At 45.2% G+C, this 14556-nt stretch overlaps 7 protein-coding genes across 7 annotated transcripts; 2 read left to right on the top strand and 5 right to left on the bottom strand.

Moving 5' to 3' along the window:
- Positions 1-414: 414 nt before the first annotated feature.
- On the bottom strand, positions 415-1422 carry T069G_04398 (uncharacterized protein; the record flags this gene model as incomplete). Its single annotated transcript, XM_056171608.1, has 4 exons — positions 415-608; positions 675-902; positions 958-1077; positions 1131-1422. 4 exons carry the CDS (start codon positions 1420-1422, stop codon positions 415-417), a joined length of 834 nt encoding a protein of 277 aa, XP_056032500.1.
- An 852-nt stretch (positions 1423-2274) lies between these two features.
- Positions 2275-3139, top strand: T069G_04397 (uncharacterized protein; the record flags this gene model as incomplete). Its single annotated transcript, XM_056171607.1, has 2 exons — positions 2275-2385; positions 2438-3139. The coding sequence occupies 2 exons, from the start codon at positions 2275-2277 to the stop codon at positions 3137-3139; spliced, it is 813 nt and encodes a 270-aa protein (XP_056032499.1).
- Positions 3140-3493: 354 nt separating this feature from the next.
- On the bottom strand, positions 3494-4611 carry T069G_04396 (amino-transferase class IV domain-containing protein; the record flags this gene model as incomplete). The annotated part of the gene is made up of 2 exons (XM_056171606.1): positions 3494-3661; positions 3730-4611. 2 exons carry the CDS (start codon positions 4609-4611, stop codon positions 3494-3496), a joined length of 1050 nt encoding a protein of 349 aa, XP_056032498.1.
- A 1097-nt stretch (positions 4612-5708) lies between these two features.
- On the bottom strand, positions 5709-6830 carry T069G_04395 (fumarylacetoacetate (FAA) hydrolase family domain-containing protein; the record flags this gene model as incomplete). Its single annotated transcript, XM_056171605.1, has 5 exons — positions 5709-5916; positions 5997-6350; positions 6412-6470; positions 6524-6762; positions 6818-6830. The coding sequence occupies 5 exons, from the start codon at positions 6828-6830 to the stop codon at positions 5709-5711; spliced, it is 873 nt and encodes a 290-aa protein (XP_056032497.1).
- Positions 6831-8136: 1306 nt separating this feature from the next.
- On the top strand, positions 8137-8661 carry T069G_04394 (acetyltransferase (GNAT) family domain-containing protein; the record flags this gene model as incomplete). The annotated part of the gene is made up of 2 exons (XM_056171604.1): positions 8137-8539; positions 8579-8661. The coding sequence occupies 2 exons, from the start codon at positions 8137-8139 to the stop codon at positions 8659-8661; spliced, it is 486 nt and encodes a 161-aa protein (XP_056032496.1).
- A 610-nt stretch (positions 8662-9271) lies between these two features.
- On the bottom strand, positions 9272-11121 carry T069G_04393 (uncharacterized protein; the record flags this gene model as incomplete). The annotated part of the gene is made up of 5 exons (XM_056171603.1): positions 9272-10382; positions 10449-10573; positions 10629-10848; positions 10902-10959; positions 11016-11121. 5 exons carry the CDS (start codon positions 11119-11121, stop codon positions 9272-9274), a joined length of 1620 nt encoding a protein of 539 aa, XP_056032495.1.
- A 798-nt stretch (positions 11122-11919) lies between these two features.
- On the bottom strand, positions 11920-14289 carry T069G_04392 (thiamine pyrophosphate enzyme, central domain-containing protein; the record flags this gene model as incomplete). Its single annotated transcript, XM_056171602.1, has 12 exons — positions 11920-12006; positions 12078-12264; positions 12322-12342; positions 12411-12691; positions 12762-12899; positions 12956-12991; positions 13047-13110; positions 13170-13556; positions 13619-13646; positions 13712-13806; positions 13860-14142; positions 14208-14289. The coding sequence occupies 12 exons, from the start codon at positions 14287-14289 to the stop codon at positions 11920-11922; spliced, it is 1689 nt and encodes a 562-aa protein (XP_056032494.1).
- Positions 14290-14556: the final 267 nt, after the last annotated feature.

The raw sequence follows: 14556 nt of genomic DNA, 5'->3' as shown, positions 1-14556 counted from the left end.
GTTTGCAACGTATTAAATATTACTTGCCTAGGAGCTATTGAATCAAATTCTGATAGATAGGCGTGATTTTCATGTAGTGAAAGATCGGGTTTAAGCTAGGTAGCTGTTTTAGTTGAGTATTAAGTTGTTAGGCGATCAGAACGCAAGCGAACCTCCGAGTTCAGATGAGCGGTGCTTAATTAATGTTAGGAAGAATGAGCCACAACTACCTATAGACACATTGTATCCAATTGTAGGCTATGAACATACAACACATAAAATCCGTATTTAAGGATTAATCACATGAAGGCATCTAAGACCGAATGCACACACCTGGAGATTAGGATGAGAGTATCGTTGTTGTCGTTGTTGTCGTTGTTGTTGTTGTAAATTCAAGGCTACATGTTTTTTTTTTTTTTTTTTTACAGAGTTCGTCTAGTCCTCCAGCACCTCCATATTTCCAACTGAGTGGTCTAGCGCCCACTTGCGCACATTGTCAAAATTTCGACAAACATGCTTCGAGTTCAATTCGGGCCAGGCAAGTGGATCGTCTGGAATCATATAGAAGGTGAAGAGTCCGATATCCGCGTTACATTGAATATTTTGGCGGAGTACTTCGATACAGTGATCTACAACGAGTGAGCAAGGCATGTTCAATGTGTTCATCATGCCGTCGACAAAAAGTGCAAACATACCTGTGTGTGCTTGGAGGGCTTCCGGGCCATGGGCAAACTCTCCACCAAGAGGTTCGTAGTATTGCTTATAGGTGACTCGTCGCAGAAGATTGAGGCAGTGCAAATGGTGAAAGACTTCCATGCCAACTCTGTACCCTTCCTCCCCAGTGGTAGGATGGTTGGTCTTGAGCGAAGTCTCTGGCATGTCCAACTTCCATAAGTCGGACTTTGATATCCACTGGTCGCCCACTTTCACACAGTTATTAGAGTCTGTTAATACTTGCTTACTTGATTGTATACTCACTATCGTACGAAATCTCCCTCCAAACTCTATCGACTTCGGGGCCAGCACCTACGAAGGGATTGCCCTTTGTTGTAAGGTTGTATCGAACATGATCGTATTGCACAGAGATGTCGGCGGGCGCTGCGTATTACTTAGTTATTTTGTGTCCATTTGATTCAATATACATCACTTACACCAAGCAGAAATCTGTCGAACAAGAAGCAGGGTGGATGATCGCAATATTAGAGTGCTGGCGAGCATCCCGCACGAGATAATAAGCAAAGCTGCATGTGCAACCCAGGGCCATTTCGATTTAATCCATCCTGAAGCTGATTCGCGGATTGAGATTTTGTAACCCAATTCTGTATTGTCCGATAAATAGTCCAGATCATCAATTGCCTGCAGAGTTGAAGTAGAGTCGGACGATAAACGGCTAAGCTTCTCGCTAGCCAAAGATGCTTCAAGGTGTTGATATTCGAAAGCCATAGTAGCGTAAAGGAAAATGAGTATAATGGAATTGGATGAAAAACTTTAGGGAATAATTTTTTTTGTTTATTATGTTGAATCTTGGGATTTTCATGAACAAAAAAGGGATCCCAACGGGAGCTGCACTGGAACGATCTAGTCATTGGGGCTCCTCAGCCGCGCAGGGGGGAAGTGGATAGCGGGCTGGCCTTGGCAAAACGAAACTCGAACGGTTACAAAAGTTGAAAAGGGACAATGTTAAACGACGTACCTTTAAACGGGGCGGTTAGCAAGCGACGACTAAGAAAAAAAAAGATCAACGAACTTTCAAACAGCTAGATGTATATCGCTCATATTTTACAGCTATCTGAAATAGCGACCGTTTCATAGCCTCATATGATACCAGCGCTTGACGCGACCCAACCTGAAACTGGAGTATTGTGGTAAAACCACTCCGGAGAACAGTCTAGAGAACTCCAAAAGCCTCGGTACAATCTCGATAGTGAGTTTCAATCGGTACTCGCTTCTAGATTTTGGCAAAGCGATTGATGGAATATCCCGTTTCAATCAAGTTTCTGATGATACCTGAGCAGACGATCTTGTATGGCTGAGTGAACCAGTTATTACGGCTGTCCGCATAGAGTCAGTGTACTCGAGGGCCTATAAAGTACTCTTGGGTTTACCTTCTTTTCTGATTTTCGGTTCCCACTCATCACTTCATTCTTCATCTCATCCTTCTTCTTTCCTTTTCTACTATTCTTTGACTGCCGGCCAGTCTAGTTTTGCTTTCTTTCTTTTACCCTTTTTGTTAAGCATCAACGTTTATAACTTTCCTTCAGTTTTTCTTTACATATTCTTCAAATCTTCATCACCATGCGTCCCACTTCAGCTACCAATGCTTTGGTTTTGGGCCTTCTTGGCTTGGCCCCTTTCGCTGCCGGCCTCCCAACAGCTGGATCTGTAGACCTCGAGCGCCGATATGTTGTGAGTCTGTCGATTGCGAGGATAATTGAATCAAGTTAACGGAGTTTGTTAGGGTTCTGCTGCAGCTCTAGCCACCAAGCTGGTACGCTCCGTTATCCCAGGAGTTGAAGCTCGCCACCATACCGAGGCCCAAATTGCTGCCAAAGAACAGGCGGCTGCCAAGAAAGGTGGAAAGAAAAACCATGCCCGTGGGGCTGATGAGGTTCCCGCAGATGATGAGTTCGGGTCTTGGTCTGATAAGCGTGCACCTCACCATACTGAGGCCCAAATCGCTGCCAAGGAGGCTGCTGCCAAGAACAAAGGTGGAAAGAAGAATAATGCTCGTGAGACTGTAGTACCCGAAGATGATGAATTCGGGTCTTGGTCTGATAAGCGAGAGCCTCATCACACCGAGGCTCAAATTGCCGCCAAGGAGGCTGCCGCCGCTAAGAAGGGAGGAAAGAAGAACCATGCCCGGGACGTTGATGAGGTTCCCGAGGATGATGAGTTTGGATCCTGGGCTGATAAACGTGCACCTCATCACACAGAGGCCCAAATTGCGGCCAAGGAGGCCGCCGCTGCTCAGAAGAAGGGTGAAAAGAAGAACCATTCTCGCGAGGCTGATGAGGTTCCTGAGGATGATGAGTTTGGTTCTTGGGTTACCAGGCGAGACCCTCACCACACTGAAGCCCAGATCGCTGCTAAAGAGAAGGCCGCTGCTAAGAAGGGTGGAAACAAGAATCACGCCCGCGAGGCTGATGAATTTAGCTCTTAGGTTGATTAGTGTACTGTAAGATCAAATGTATCTTACCTAAATACCCTACTGCTAGAAAATTCCAAGTGATGTAATGAAATTTAGCTCTCCTAGTTAGACTACTGTGAAATTATCTAGTAGTAGTGTTGGAAATATATCTCGCCTAGTCAACGTCTGTATTAATGAGTGCCGTAGCGGAAAGGAAGCTAATTCGTTCATCTTATATGGAGAAGCTGCGTTTCAACCATTTAGACTATAGATTTACAACTATCTGAACCACTATGAACAATTTAACGTACGTCAAGTGGTTTTTTTTAGTTAGCCCTGGCAGCTGCCTTTGCGATACGACCATAGCTGGGTTGTCACAATAACTCATTACAGAGAAATTTCTTTCGTCCATTTATGAGGGCTTTCTACGCCGAAAACGATATCCGATAGCCATTCTTTGATCAGTTGAGCATATGATGCGGATTCTGCTGTTGGAAGCGGGATCGGTATATCCTTTCCTCGATGATGTATTGCCTCAGCAGATGCAATAAAATACTATGGTCATCCAATTAGCTATCTGCATCGTTGTCTTAATCTGGGGTTACATCTTGACATGAACTTACCGCAGTTCCTGCTGCGAATGCTTCGATCAGCCGACCTTCTTTCACAGCATCTTGTACCTCATCTATGGTGAAGTCTCTTTCAGTGGCTGTCAAAGGAGGCAGCGTGTGACCCCGATGATACCACGCTGAAGGTTTGTTACGATTAGATCGCACGAGATCCAAAACGCTGTAACGGGTAACACCCTCCAGAATTGTGCCATTGTCTAGGCCTGCAGTGACGAGCTCAACATCGCCACTTTTCGTCTTCCATACGACAAAAAAGTTACTTGCGCCGGCCTCAGTGACAAATCCCTCTGGGCCGAAAAGCCAAAGTATTTGATCGAAACCTCTCTGAAGAGCTGCATCGTGTGCCGGTAGTGTAGGCCCATAATTTCCCCCAAGCTTTCGATTCCCAAAGCCACCCGGCCAAGCCCGAACAGCTTCGGCTGGGGAGGTGAGCAATCTCATACCATTCCCCTTGGTGGTGAAACCTGGAAGCAAAGTAGCAATGGCATACAGCAAAGACTGTCGAGGTTTTTGAACACCTAGGGCCGCCGTCAACCCGATATGAGTTGGACGTAGATATAACGTTTGACCGGTTTTGCCGCTAGGAAGCCATTTCTCAGCCTCAAGGGCAGCAAATTGCATCAAAAGAGATTCGAACTGAGTTGTATCAAACTCAGGTAATCCCACACGAAGAGATGACTTGCGCATCCTCTCACAATTGAGCTGCAATCGGAAAACTCGTAGCCGGTCGTCATGCCCTCGGTAGATTTTAATGCCCTCAAAACATTCTGTTGCGTATTGAAGAACGCTGGCATTGGGCATTATAGGAAGTGGTCCGTATGGTCGGATTTCGGGAGCCTGCCAACCTGTAGATTCGTCCCACTGCCAGATAAGCATGTGCTCTGTGCAATTTGTTTGTAAATTATCCAAAGGTTTGATTGGCGTATTTATTATTGCAGCCGCCTCGGTGCCATTGTTATGCAACTTTGGCCATTCGAGCCCATCGTCGTTCGCTAGAGATGCCATTCGATGTAATGGGTTTCTTTGACTCATGAAGAACAAAATTGATATGCCTACTTGGAGAGAGGGGCAGTATTATCTATCTTAAATATCTGGAAAATATTTGTTTCCATCATCATAGCAATTAGAGCCGATAATATCCAGGGAGTATTGCCATTTACATAGGGAATCACGCAACCAGCCCCATAACCATCCACCACCAAGGTGCGCTCAGATGGCTTTCGACGAACGGCTCATCTAAGCAGTCCGTAACGGGCATGCATAGGAAGAGAAGAAAACATGCCAATTACTCATGTTACAACCAAGATAGACCAATATCGAATAGTTTTAGCGTCAACATCATTTGTAGCACATCCGCTGGGCGCGCCCTTCTGACACCTGAACCCAAATCCGCGTCTAGGCGATGATCCTTCTGTCCGAGTAAAGCATTATGAGGTAATTAATATTATGTCATGTATCAAGAAGATTAGGCTCGATCGATGATCTATTCCTCTTAAAGATGCTTACCAATCGCTAGCTTCCCTTTTTGTTATGTAGGTGGCTTATAATACGGAAAATCTGATCCGCTATCGAGGGGTTGACATGTAACACCCGATATCGGCGTGTAAATAACTGGAGGTATCTGATTTTAGGTGGAAAACGTTATTAGTCTTATGGAAAACTTGCGGCACTATTGTTTTTGGGTAGGTTGCTCGTTTGTGTTCCCGCTGCCCGCTCATCTTCGCAGTAACTAGGGGCAGTGAAAAAATGATACGGCGTTGACGGTAGTGGATTATATGGCGCAATATATGACATAGCCGAAGTGTGAAATTATTCAGATAAGAGGAAATCTCTCAACACGGTTACAATTGTAATTGGGAGTTCATTTAAATTATCTTGTAATGCATATCACTTCTATTTGCAAGCAAAAGAATCCGTAATAACTGAGACGGTTCTTGCAAAGCTATTGCATCATTTAATTAATTTATAATAGTTCAGTGCTCAATTCGTATGGTCGAGTATAAACTTCCAATATGAGGCCAAACTTTAACAGCGAACTCATCCCCATCATGCAGGTACTCCGTCGGCTCCATTGCCATGCCAATACCTGCGGGTGTTCCGGTAAGAATGAGTGTGCCAGCGGGTAGTGTTGTTCCCTGGGATAGCCAGCTGACAAGCCTTGGGATACTGAATATCAAGTCACTGAATGCCATATAACTTAGTAACCTAGACAATTATAAAAAAACATTTGTAAGGGAAGAATATGACTATTGTAAACTGACCTGAGCGGCGAATCTTGCATGACTTTGCCATTCTTCAATCCGCGGATATGAAGCTGACTCGGATCCGGGATGGCAGACGTTGAAACAATAGTTGGACCAATGGGGCATGATGTATCAAAGCCCTTACTAAAACACCACTGTGATTGTTCAAACTGTTGTTTTCGCGCCGAGATATCGTTTGACGCCGTATAACCCAAAACATAAGACAGTGCGTCTTCCTCCGGCACGTTTTTTGCTGTTTTGCCAATTACCACGCACAATTCGGATTCATAGTCTGATGTATCGTCAACGAGTGAGAATTTTGGTATTATTGTTGACGCTGGCCATGGATCTCCAAGAGATGTTGCCGATTTCCTATAAATGCAAGAAAGAGTGGTGAGCATTAGCAACTATGAACCAAGGAAAAGGTACGTACAGAAATACAACTGGTACAGATGGCAACTCAAGATTTGCCTCTTTTGCGTGTTTTGCATACTATAAATGATTAAAAACGGTTCAAGTGTGTGAACATCTGAACCTATGCTCACATTCAGTCCAATGCATCGAATAGTGCCAACTTCAGTCATAGCAAGTGGAGATAGAATGCGGTCGATGGATTCTACGTTTCCAGTAGCAGAGCCAAAGTCCAAGACTGAAGTACCACTGAAAACCTTTACTTTAACATTATTTCCACTGCGAACCTCTTCACCAACATCAATATTAGGATCCAAAGGTTCGCCAATAAGAACAACATCTTGGCGTCCCCGGGGGACAAATCGAACAAGACCTGCCAGAGGAAAAGATGTTAGCTAAAATTGAATCTGTTTACGTTTATTACATACGAGTAAATGACATTGACAAATTGTGACGCCGTAGCAAATATATTGAACAATTTCTCAAGGACTACAACTCTATTATTTATATACAACAAGAATTGGTATATATTGAAGACTTGAAGTATTTGTCATGATCATTAATAAGCTAGCCATGTGCTTCGTATAAAGGTGCATTTCGGGCAAATGGATGTGTACTATCTTAATTTGCTTACCCAGCCGACAATTTCCGAAAGGTTGACTAGGCTATTGCCGGGCTTCACAGATGTAGGGGGAATCATACTGAATACCAAAGACTAGACTACAGTTCCGCTATCGGATGTACTCTTATCTTCTTTAAATCAAGTAATTTAGCACTCTACCACATTTCATATTGGCAGCATTTGTTTAAACAATAAAATAGAATGGCAGCCTGAGAAAGTACAGCCACTCTTAGCTGTAGTAGTAAAAGGTTCTCTTATTTGTACAATTAGTATGACCAACAGGCTTCTTATAGGGCAGAAGTGTTTCCATGCAAACGATTTATACTCTTTCGGATGCCCCCAACTACTCTGTGGATACCAATTCCAGGACGTTCTATAAATAAGTTAGGAAAATGTTCTGCCCCAAGAACTTATCGGCTAAACCCGTTTGAATGCTCCGGTCAGACTGTCGAACTCCGAGTTAGATGAGCTTTGAAGTATCTCAGGTTTGAAAGGCGATTACTGCTGGTAGCATAGCACAAGTTTCGCATCTTGAATGCAATCCTTACGAAAGCGGAAATCTGCTTCTGTTTATCCAGAGATGGTTAAAGAATTTACCTTTCTAGATACGTACAAAGTCTTAAGCCCCGCGTTTGGTAGCTGGGGTCATAGACGTGGCCATTTACATCAGCTAAAGTGGCGGCTTGAACTGGTGTTCTTCAAGCAGAGCTGAAGGGAAAAAATCCGATCTGGCTTAAAAGTGCTAATATAATAGTATTTCTTTCAATCTGCGTAATAGTAATGTCCTATTGCTTAGACTTAACGGGCAACATTATTCTTCAGTAAGGTGAAGTTTTCCATAATGGTTGATTACTAAAATTTAAATCAACGGTTAATTGATAAAGCCCACCGTTTTCCTATTTTAGAAAGGATAATTGAATGATAATGGGGTTGGATAAATAAAAGCTATAAGGAGTCCGGAGTACGGAGTACAGTGGATCGAAATTTTAGCCGCTCTTTAAATACTTCTAGAAAGATTCACACTGCGGTACAGTGTGCAAGAGTATTATTAAAGACCTACTCTCCCTTTTTTACAGGCTATTTGCGCTTAATCATTGTTTACCTCGAAAAGGAATTTTATTCAGAATGGATCCAAATAAGCTGCAATTTGATTCAGTACGAATTCGAACCCACCGCCCTGGTGACATGGGCATGGTTATTTACCGGCACGCCCTTCTCTATGCTACAGATTATGGTTGCGATGAGCGTTTCGAGGCTTTGGTTGCTCGTGTCACAGCCGACTTTATTGATCATTACGACGAAACCAAGGACCGTTGTTGGATCGCAGAAGTGATGGATACTGGAGAATTCCTTGGGTCAATTATGTTGGTTGAAGATAGAACTTCAACATTGACCAAGACGGCTAAACTTCGTCTGCTTCTTGTCGAAGACCGCGCTCGAGGAATAGGATTGGGTAAAAAGCTGGTGAAACAAAGTATCGAGTTTGCAAAGAAATCTGGATATGAACGAATTGAGCTCTGGACACAAAGTGTGTTAACCGGCGCAAGACGATTGTATGAGGCTGAAGGCTTTCAGTTGGTCCGTGTCGGGGATGGGCATGAGAGCTGGAAGGGGCCTGGTACAGCTGAAATATGGGAGCTGAAACTATAGCTATCTTGTTGTGCAGCGTATATCGGATCCCTAGATGCATCAGGGGGTAGGGGCTTCAATGAGTATAATTATGATATCACTCTGTTGTGTATTCCACAGTTGTTTCAATTCTTCTTCGTCGTAGTCCATAAATTTATCGCTCACTTAAAAACCTTTGGTAGAGCTTACTCTGAGATAATAATGCTATATTGCCAAGTATCTATGGTTAAAATGCTACCCTATTTCCGGACAAAAAAACATTTCGACTACCAATGGCTTGTCTATTGCTTTACACACCTCAACATTCTGAAGTGGGGGTAATGTGATCATGCCCGATCGACATAGTGAGGTAGGTATCACTGGCATTCTCATGGACGAAACGGCAACATCTTATTCCTGTCTTTTGCCTTTTGAGAAATTTTTTCTTGTATCGTTGAGGATGAATGATGGATCTGGAATAGATTGTTGGCATAATCTCTCTAAAGGAAATCTCTTAACATAGCGAGTTATCTGCTATCAATAGATGAACTTAGTTTGTATTTAATGTGTCATAACGCTATCTAATTCCAGCCAACTCTAGCCACAGCTCCAGTCTCTCCTCTTTGCTCCCTCGAGAAATACTTTTCAGCAATTATAGATCTTCTAAATCTATACATTCTTCCCACAACTTAGCCAAGACTCGATCATCACCAAAGCTCTCGGGCCAAGCAATGCGACGTAATGCTGTCCTAGCATCCTCCCACGAAATAACACCAGTAACAGAGCTCCATGCCTTCATCCTCCTAACAAATGACCTCCGCAAGCTCAACTGGCCACCAGTGGATGACGACGGACTCGAACCTCCAGTCGCCTCTGACCTTCTGTCAAATGCCATTCTATTCGCATACCTGGCTAATACCTCGTCCTCATCATCATCGCTCTCACCCTCATTGCTGAAGTGCTCTTTGCGAGATTTTTCCAGTGCGTACGCACCAAGTATAGCCTTCCATAGCCACAACTCTGAGCTGTGTGCTCCGATTCGCATCGCGTCTTGGGTGTGATCAAGGTCTTGGTGTAAAGTGTCTATCAGCCAGCGCTGTAGGTGCATATCCATGTTCATTGCTCTGCCGAAATTACGGCGTCGTTGTGGAATGTGGTCCACCATCAAATGGAGATAGAGGTATGCGGCGCACGCCCAAGCCCGCGATGTGGATGGAAAAATGACAGCTGGGAGATTGACAAAAGGTTGTTCGGAAAGGTTGATGAAATGACTCTCTGCATCATCAGATTCATCTGCCCCATGCTGCGAGGGTGATCTTGAACTGGGCGTCGGATCCTGACTGTAGTCTCCAGAGCCTCTTCTGTCATTTTGGGCTAGTGGAGGAGGTTTGAAGAGTAGAGGGCCAACATATGCCTCTGCATCTTCTCGAAGGGTTTCCCAAGCATGCTCTTTTGGATTTGGTGATGATGCATGTCCTTTGTCACTGCCTTCGGGATCCTCGAGCTGGGGAGGGGAAGACAATCTCCGTAACGTGGTAGCAATGATTTCGCATTCAGCGTCAGCATTGCAGGCTTCAATGTCTGGTGGTGTTGAGTGATAGAAAGGCGATAGATGGATACTAAGGAACGGAACAGCGCTGAACACAGGCCGCGTGGGTCGTGTGTAGTAATACCGCCGCTCCGAATCCTGGCGCGGCTCGACAACAAAGGAATGGGGCTCATTCTCCTTTTTGTCTTTTGATGCAGCGACCAGACTGGCAGCTCTGCGGGATAACAAGAGTCACGTTAGATGGAATTTTATCGCAGTTTCGATACATAAGTTTGCTTACAGCAGAATGATCCTCTCGACTAAACCAAACAGCCTGTACTTATCTCGGTCAAGACGACGCTCATCGAAAAGCCCAGCCAACGCCTTCAAATGGGCTTCGGCTGTCTTTGTATCTCCCAGCGCGGCCTAAGCTTTCTGTTAGCAGCGAACTGCACAAGGTCTACGTGGCTAGCGAACGAACCTCAACCATCGCCAAGCTAACCATGGAGGTTATACATGCATCGCTGTGACACAGTACGGGATCTCCAATCATGCCGTTGACGACGCGAATTGCTTCGAGTTTGTGGTGCAGCATCGTCTCTTCGATAGCTTGCAGCGAACCACCAGACCAAACGTGATGTATGCCGGCTATCAGAAGGAATGATCTAAACGTTGCCGCATTGTGCATGACCAAACCACCGCTAAAGGATACTGTTTAGTTAAATCGGCGGACGAGATACCAAGAGAGCCTTACATGCTAGAGTTGGGATTTTTTGCCACGACAGTTGTGGTCAAGAGACGAAAATGAGTCGCTGGGCAAATTAACTAAACTGCGTATGTCGTTTGCCGAAATTCCATCGTTACTTACCGTGGTGTAGTAGCTGCATCGATTCGAACGGCATAGGGATTGGTAAGGCGTTGAAAAGGTCTGCTTCCATAATGTCTGCACCTGGTAAATTGCCTCCGCGGCGCATATTGACCCCGGCACCATCATAGTGGCAATCGCGTCCGTGAACTAGACAATTGGTGCTGCATGTTGAAGCTGGTAAGACACTACTAATCCAATATAGGGCTACGTCAATGCAGGATGCAATAGCTTACCAGTATGGCTTTGTTTCATCACACCGGATATGCCGCTGCTTGCACTCGCGACAACCATTGCGGCTACGCGTATGATGTCGCCGCTGGCGCGCGCGCTGAGACTCAGAAGAACTCATTCCGGTTGCGCTATGTGATGGTATAATGGCAGCCCCAATTTTATGGCTTGGTTCAAAAGATGGAAGTCGGTCTTGCAAAATGTCAGCTTCAGTACGTTATGTGCTGTCTTATTTAAATAGGCCACCGGCACAGAGGCAGCCGCAAACTATCAAAATTGCTGGCAATTGAGTTACACGCGAATAGAAAAGTTAGCTGATCTATTCCAAATAGCAAATCTGGTTCCTGACGGCATTCACTGCCGAAACTCGGTCACTCCGTTTCGCTCGCGTTCAGCTTTTGTCGCTTCCGTTCCGAAGATTTTCTGGGTCTTTCAATGTCGACCGAGGCCCGGAGTTGACCGGCCCCACTCCATCCCGCCTAGCCGGCGTCGCTTATTGCGATGCTGCAACCTTAATGGCTTTTGAGAAAATTGCTTAAGGAGCTCACCAGCCTGACAGAAATGGATATCCAAGGTGTTTTCGGCCGTGTATATTATTGAGAAAATGTTTTTATAACTGGGGTAACTCATCATTGGTTCAAATCCTGCGTTTCCGCTCTATCTCCAGAAATGTAGTTTACGCGCCAGCCATCTTCTTCTTGAAGTCAAATATAGCTCTTAGTCCCGCCGGAGCGTCGTACTTGTCTAGGGTTATGTCGATGCACTGCAAGGGAAAACGTAGTAAGTAAAGGTACAATGCGATAGACTTGGAAGAAATTGGCTGTTGATCCTCACCTGTGGAATTGTAGTATTCTGGAATGACTCTTCCGAAAGCAATTTGTCAAGTTCTGATGCGCTTCGTGCTTTGACTGTATTTGTAGTTAGATTTGGCGCGAAAGATCTGAATAGACCACTATAGTCCCACTCAGGCACATCATTGTACGCAGCATCCCATCCTTCAAAGTAACGCTCAACGGTATACCTAGCAAAGTGTGATCAGCATTTACGACTGTCTTCTGAGTTAAAGAGTAAAGTATACCCATTGTTGTTCAGAATAAACCTGCAACGCAAATTAGTCAATGTCGCATTCATGCCAATGGAAAGCGACTCGGCAGAAATCCAACTTACACATAAGGAACCATGCCATGGCGGTTTAGGATGGACATAGCCTGCACTGTCAGCTGCAGGCTTCCTTCACCGGTAAAAACGATCATCCTGCGATATTGACCCAATTCCTTGCCTGCAATCGCGGCACCGACAGCTGCGCCGATGGCATAGCCAATGCTGCCCCAAACTGCCTGTGTCCAGTAGTAAACGCCTTGTGGAGTCTTGGTAGCAAGTGCACCAATTTGAGATGTTCCAGTCTCAGCGACGATCATGTCTCCAGGCTTAACAAACGAGGACAGGCGCTGCATAAAACAGAAACAATGGTCAGCGACTTGATCATTACGACCTATCATGTAAAACATAAGAACCTACCGGCCAAAGCCATGCTTGAGAAATTATTGATGACGGCACTTCCGATGGGCTTTCGGGAAAATACTCCACAGGCGTTGGTGGCGTTCTCTGAGACAGGATACTGCTCGATTTGATGGATCGAGAAAGTCTGGGGAGAACCTGGTAGTCGTCAGATCTAAAAGTCACCCACTTTTGATACACCCTCGGTAACTTACAGTGTTCATTCTGGCTTGGAATTGCTTTTGTCCGACCTGTATGAAAAATTGTCAGCTTGGCGACATTAGGATAGAACCGAATTCATGGTACCGTGATGTGGAATCGTTGGAAGTCAATAACCAAGGAAGACTTGACGTCTTCCGTAAACATTCCGCTGTAAACTGCATTAGTATCAAGCAGTGACATGACCTCTTTGTTTAATTAGGTACTGACGTGTTAAAATCCGATGGCATGTGGCCAAGCCAGAGAATGCAGTCTGATTGCTCAACAGCCTTGCTAGTAGACGGCGGCGAACCAACACCGGCGTAGCAGCCAGCAAATAGCGGGTCGTCTTCTCCAACAATGCCCTTCCCCATGACGGTGTTGAAATGTAGGGATTTAAGAGACTTAACTAGCTCGATAGCATGAGGGGCCCAGCTACTCCGACCTGCACCACCGTCGACTATCACTATGGGGTTCTTAGACACCTCCAATGCAGCCATGATAGCCGTCAAAGCGCGATCATCTTCTGTTCCAGAAGATAACGCCATGTGGATCATCGTTGCATCTAGAGAGGAGGCGGGAACCAATGTCTTGACAACGTCTTCAGTGATGCCAATGCTAATAACGTATGTCAGGATGAGAAATAGTCAGTATTCTTCGTTTTGGGTGCTCAAACTTACTAGCCAGGTTGAGAGTGATACATCATAGCTGGCAGATGAGTTTAGTACACTATAGCCCAGGCCCTCGTCGGAGATGAGACTATACAAACTTACCATTCAAGACTCGATCAATTTCATCAATAGCGTTACTTGGATCCTTCAAAACAGCAGTTGCGCATGAAAGCTCTGATGACATTCGAACATAGTGACTGCAATGATTTTAGCAAGTAGGCTCCTCCCAGAATCGGAATGTAAATCCCACTCATAGCTTTTATCACCGAGGGTATGGTGCAAGATTTGACCGCTTGCTTGAGCCGCAAACGACGGGTATCCGACAATATGGAGAACGGGAACCATTTCACAAAAAGAACCTCCAAGCCCACAAAGAGCGCTCAGCTCTCCAGGCCCAAAAGTTGTGACTAGGGCAGCGGCGCCCCTAAGGCGGGCGTATCCATCAGCAGCATAGGCTCCAACCAGTTCATTGGGCGTGCCGATCCAATTCAAGCCAGCAGGCTCTACGTAATTGAGAAGTGCGAGTTCATAATCTATATGGAACACGTTGTTAGAAATGCTTTTTAGGCAGAGCGAGAATAGGTTGATGCTGCATTACCTCCTGGGACGCCAAAGGCTGTCTCAATGCCCATCTGCTTGAGGCGGCGGAACAGGTATTCTCCGATTCGAATCTCTGCCATAATGCCTTCCTAGTGTTAGTAATAATACTAAGCTTCTTGGTTCTCAAGGAATAAAAAATTATAGGCCAAGTGCTTGGGCTTTTATATCCTTGGCATAAAACTAGGCGAGATGCCTGCCTAGGCTAGCACCTCGCCCCCACGTTATATAGAGCAAACCTGATAGCTTAACGCATTACACGGCAGCGACAAACTACATGGATTTCTGCGGTTATCCCGGCTTTTCAACTCCCTAGATTGTAAATGCTCGAGCTAGACCGCACCAATAGT

This window comes from Trichoderma breve, chromosome 2, assembly GCF_028502605.1.
Source record: "Trichoderma breve strain T069 chromosome 2, whole genome shotgun sequence".
NCBI classification, from domain to species: domain Eukaryota; kingdom Fungi; phylum Ascomycota; class Sordariomycetes; order Hypocreales; family Hypocreaceae; genus Trichoderma; species Trichoderma breve.
This window is presented reverse-complemented; position numbering and strand designations above follow the sequence as displayed.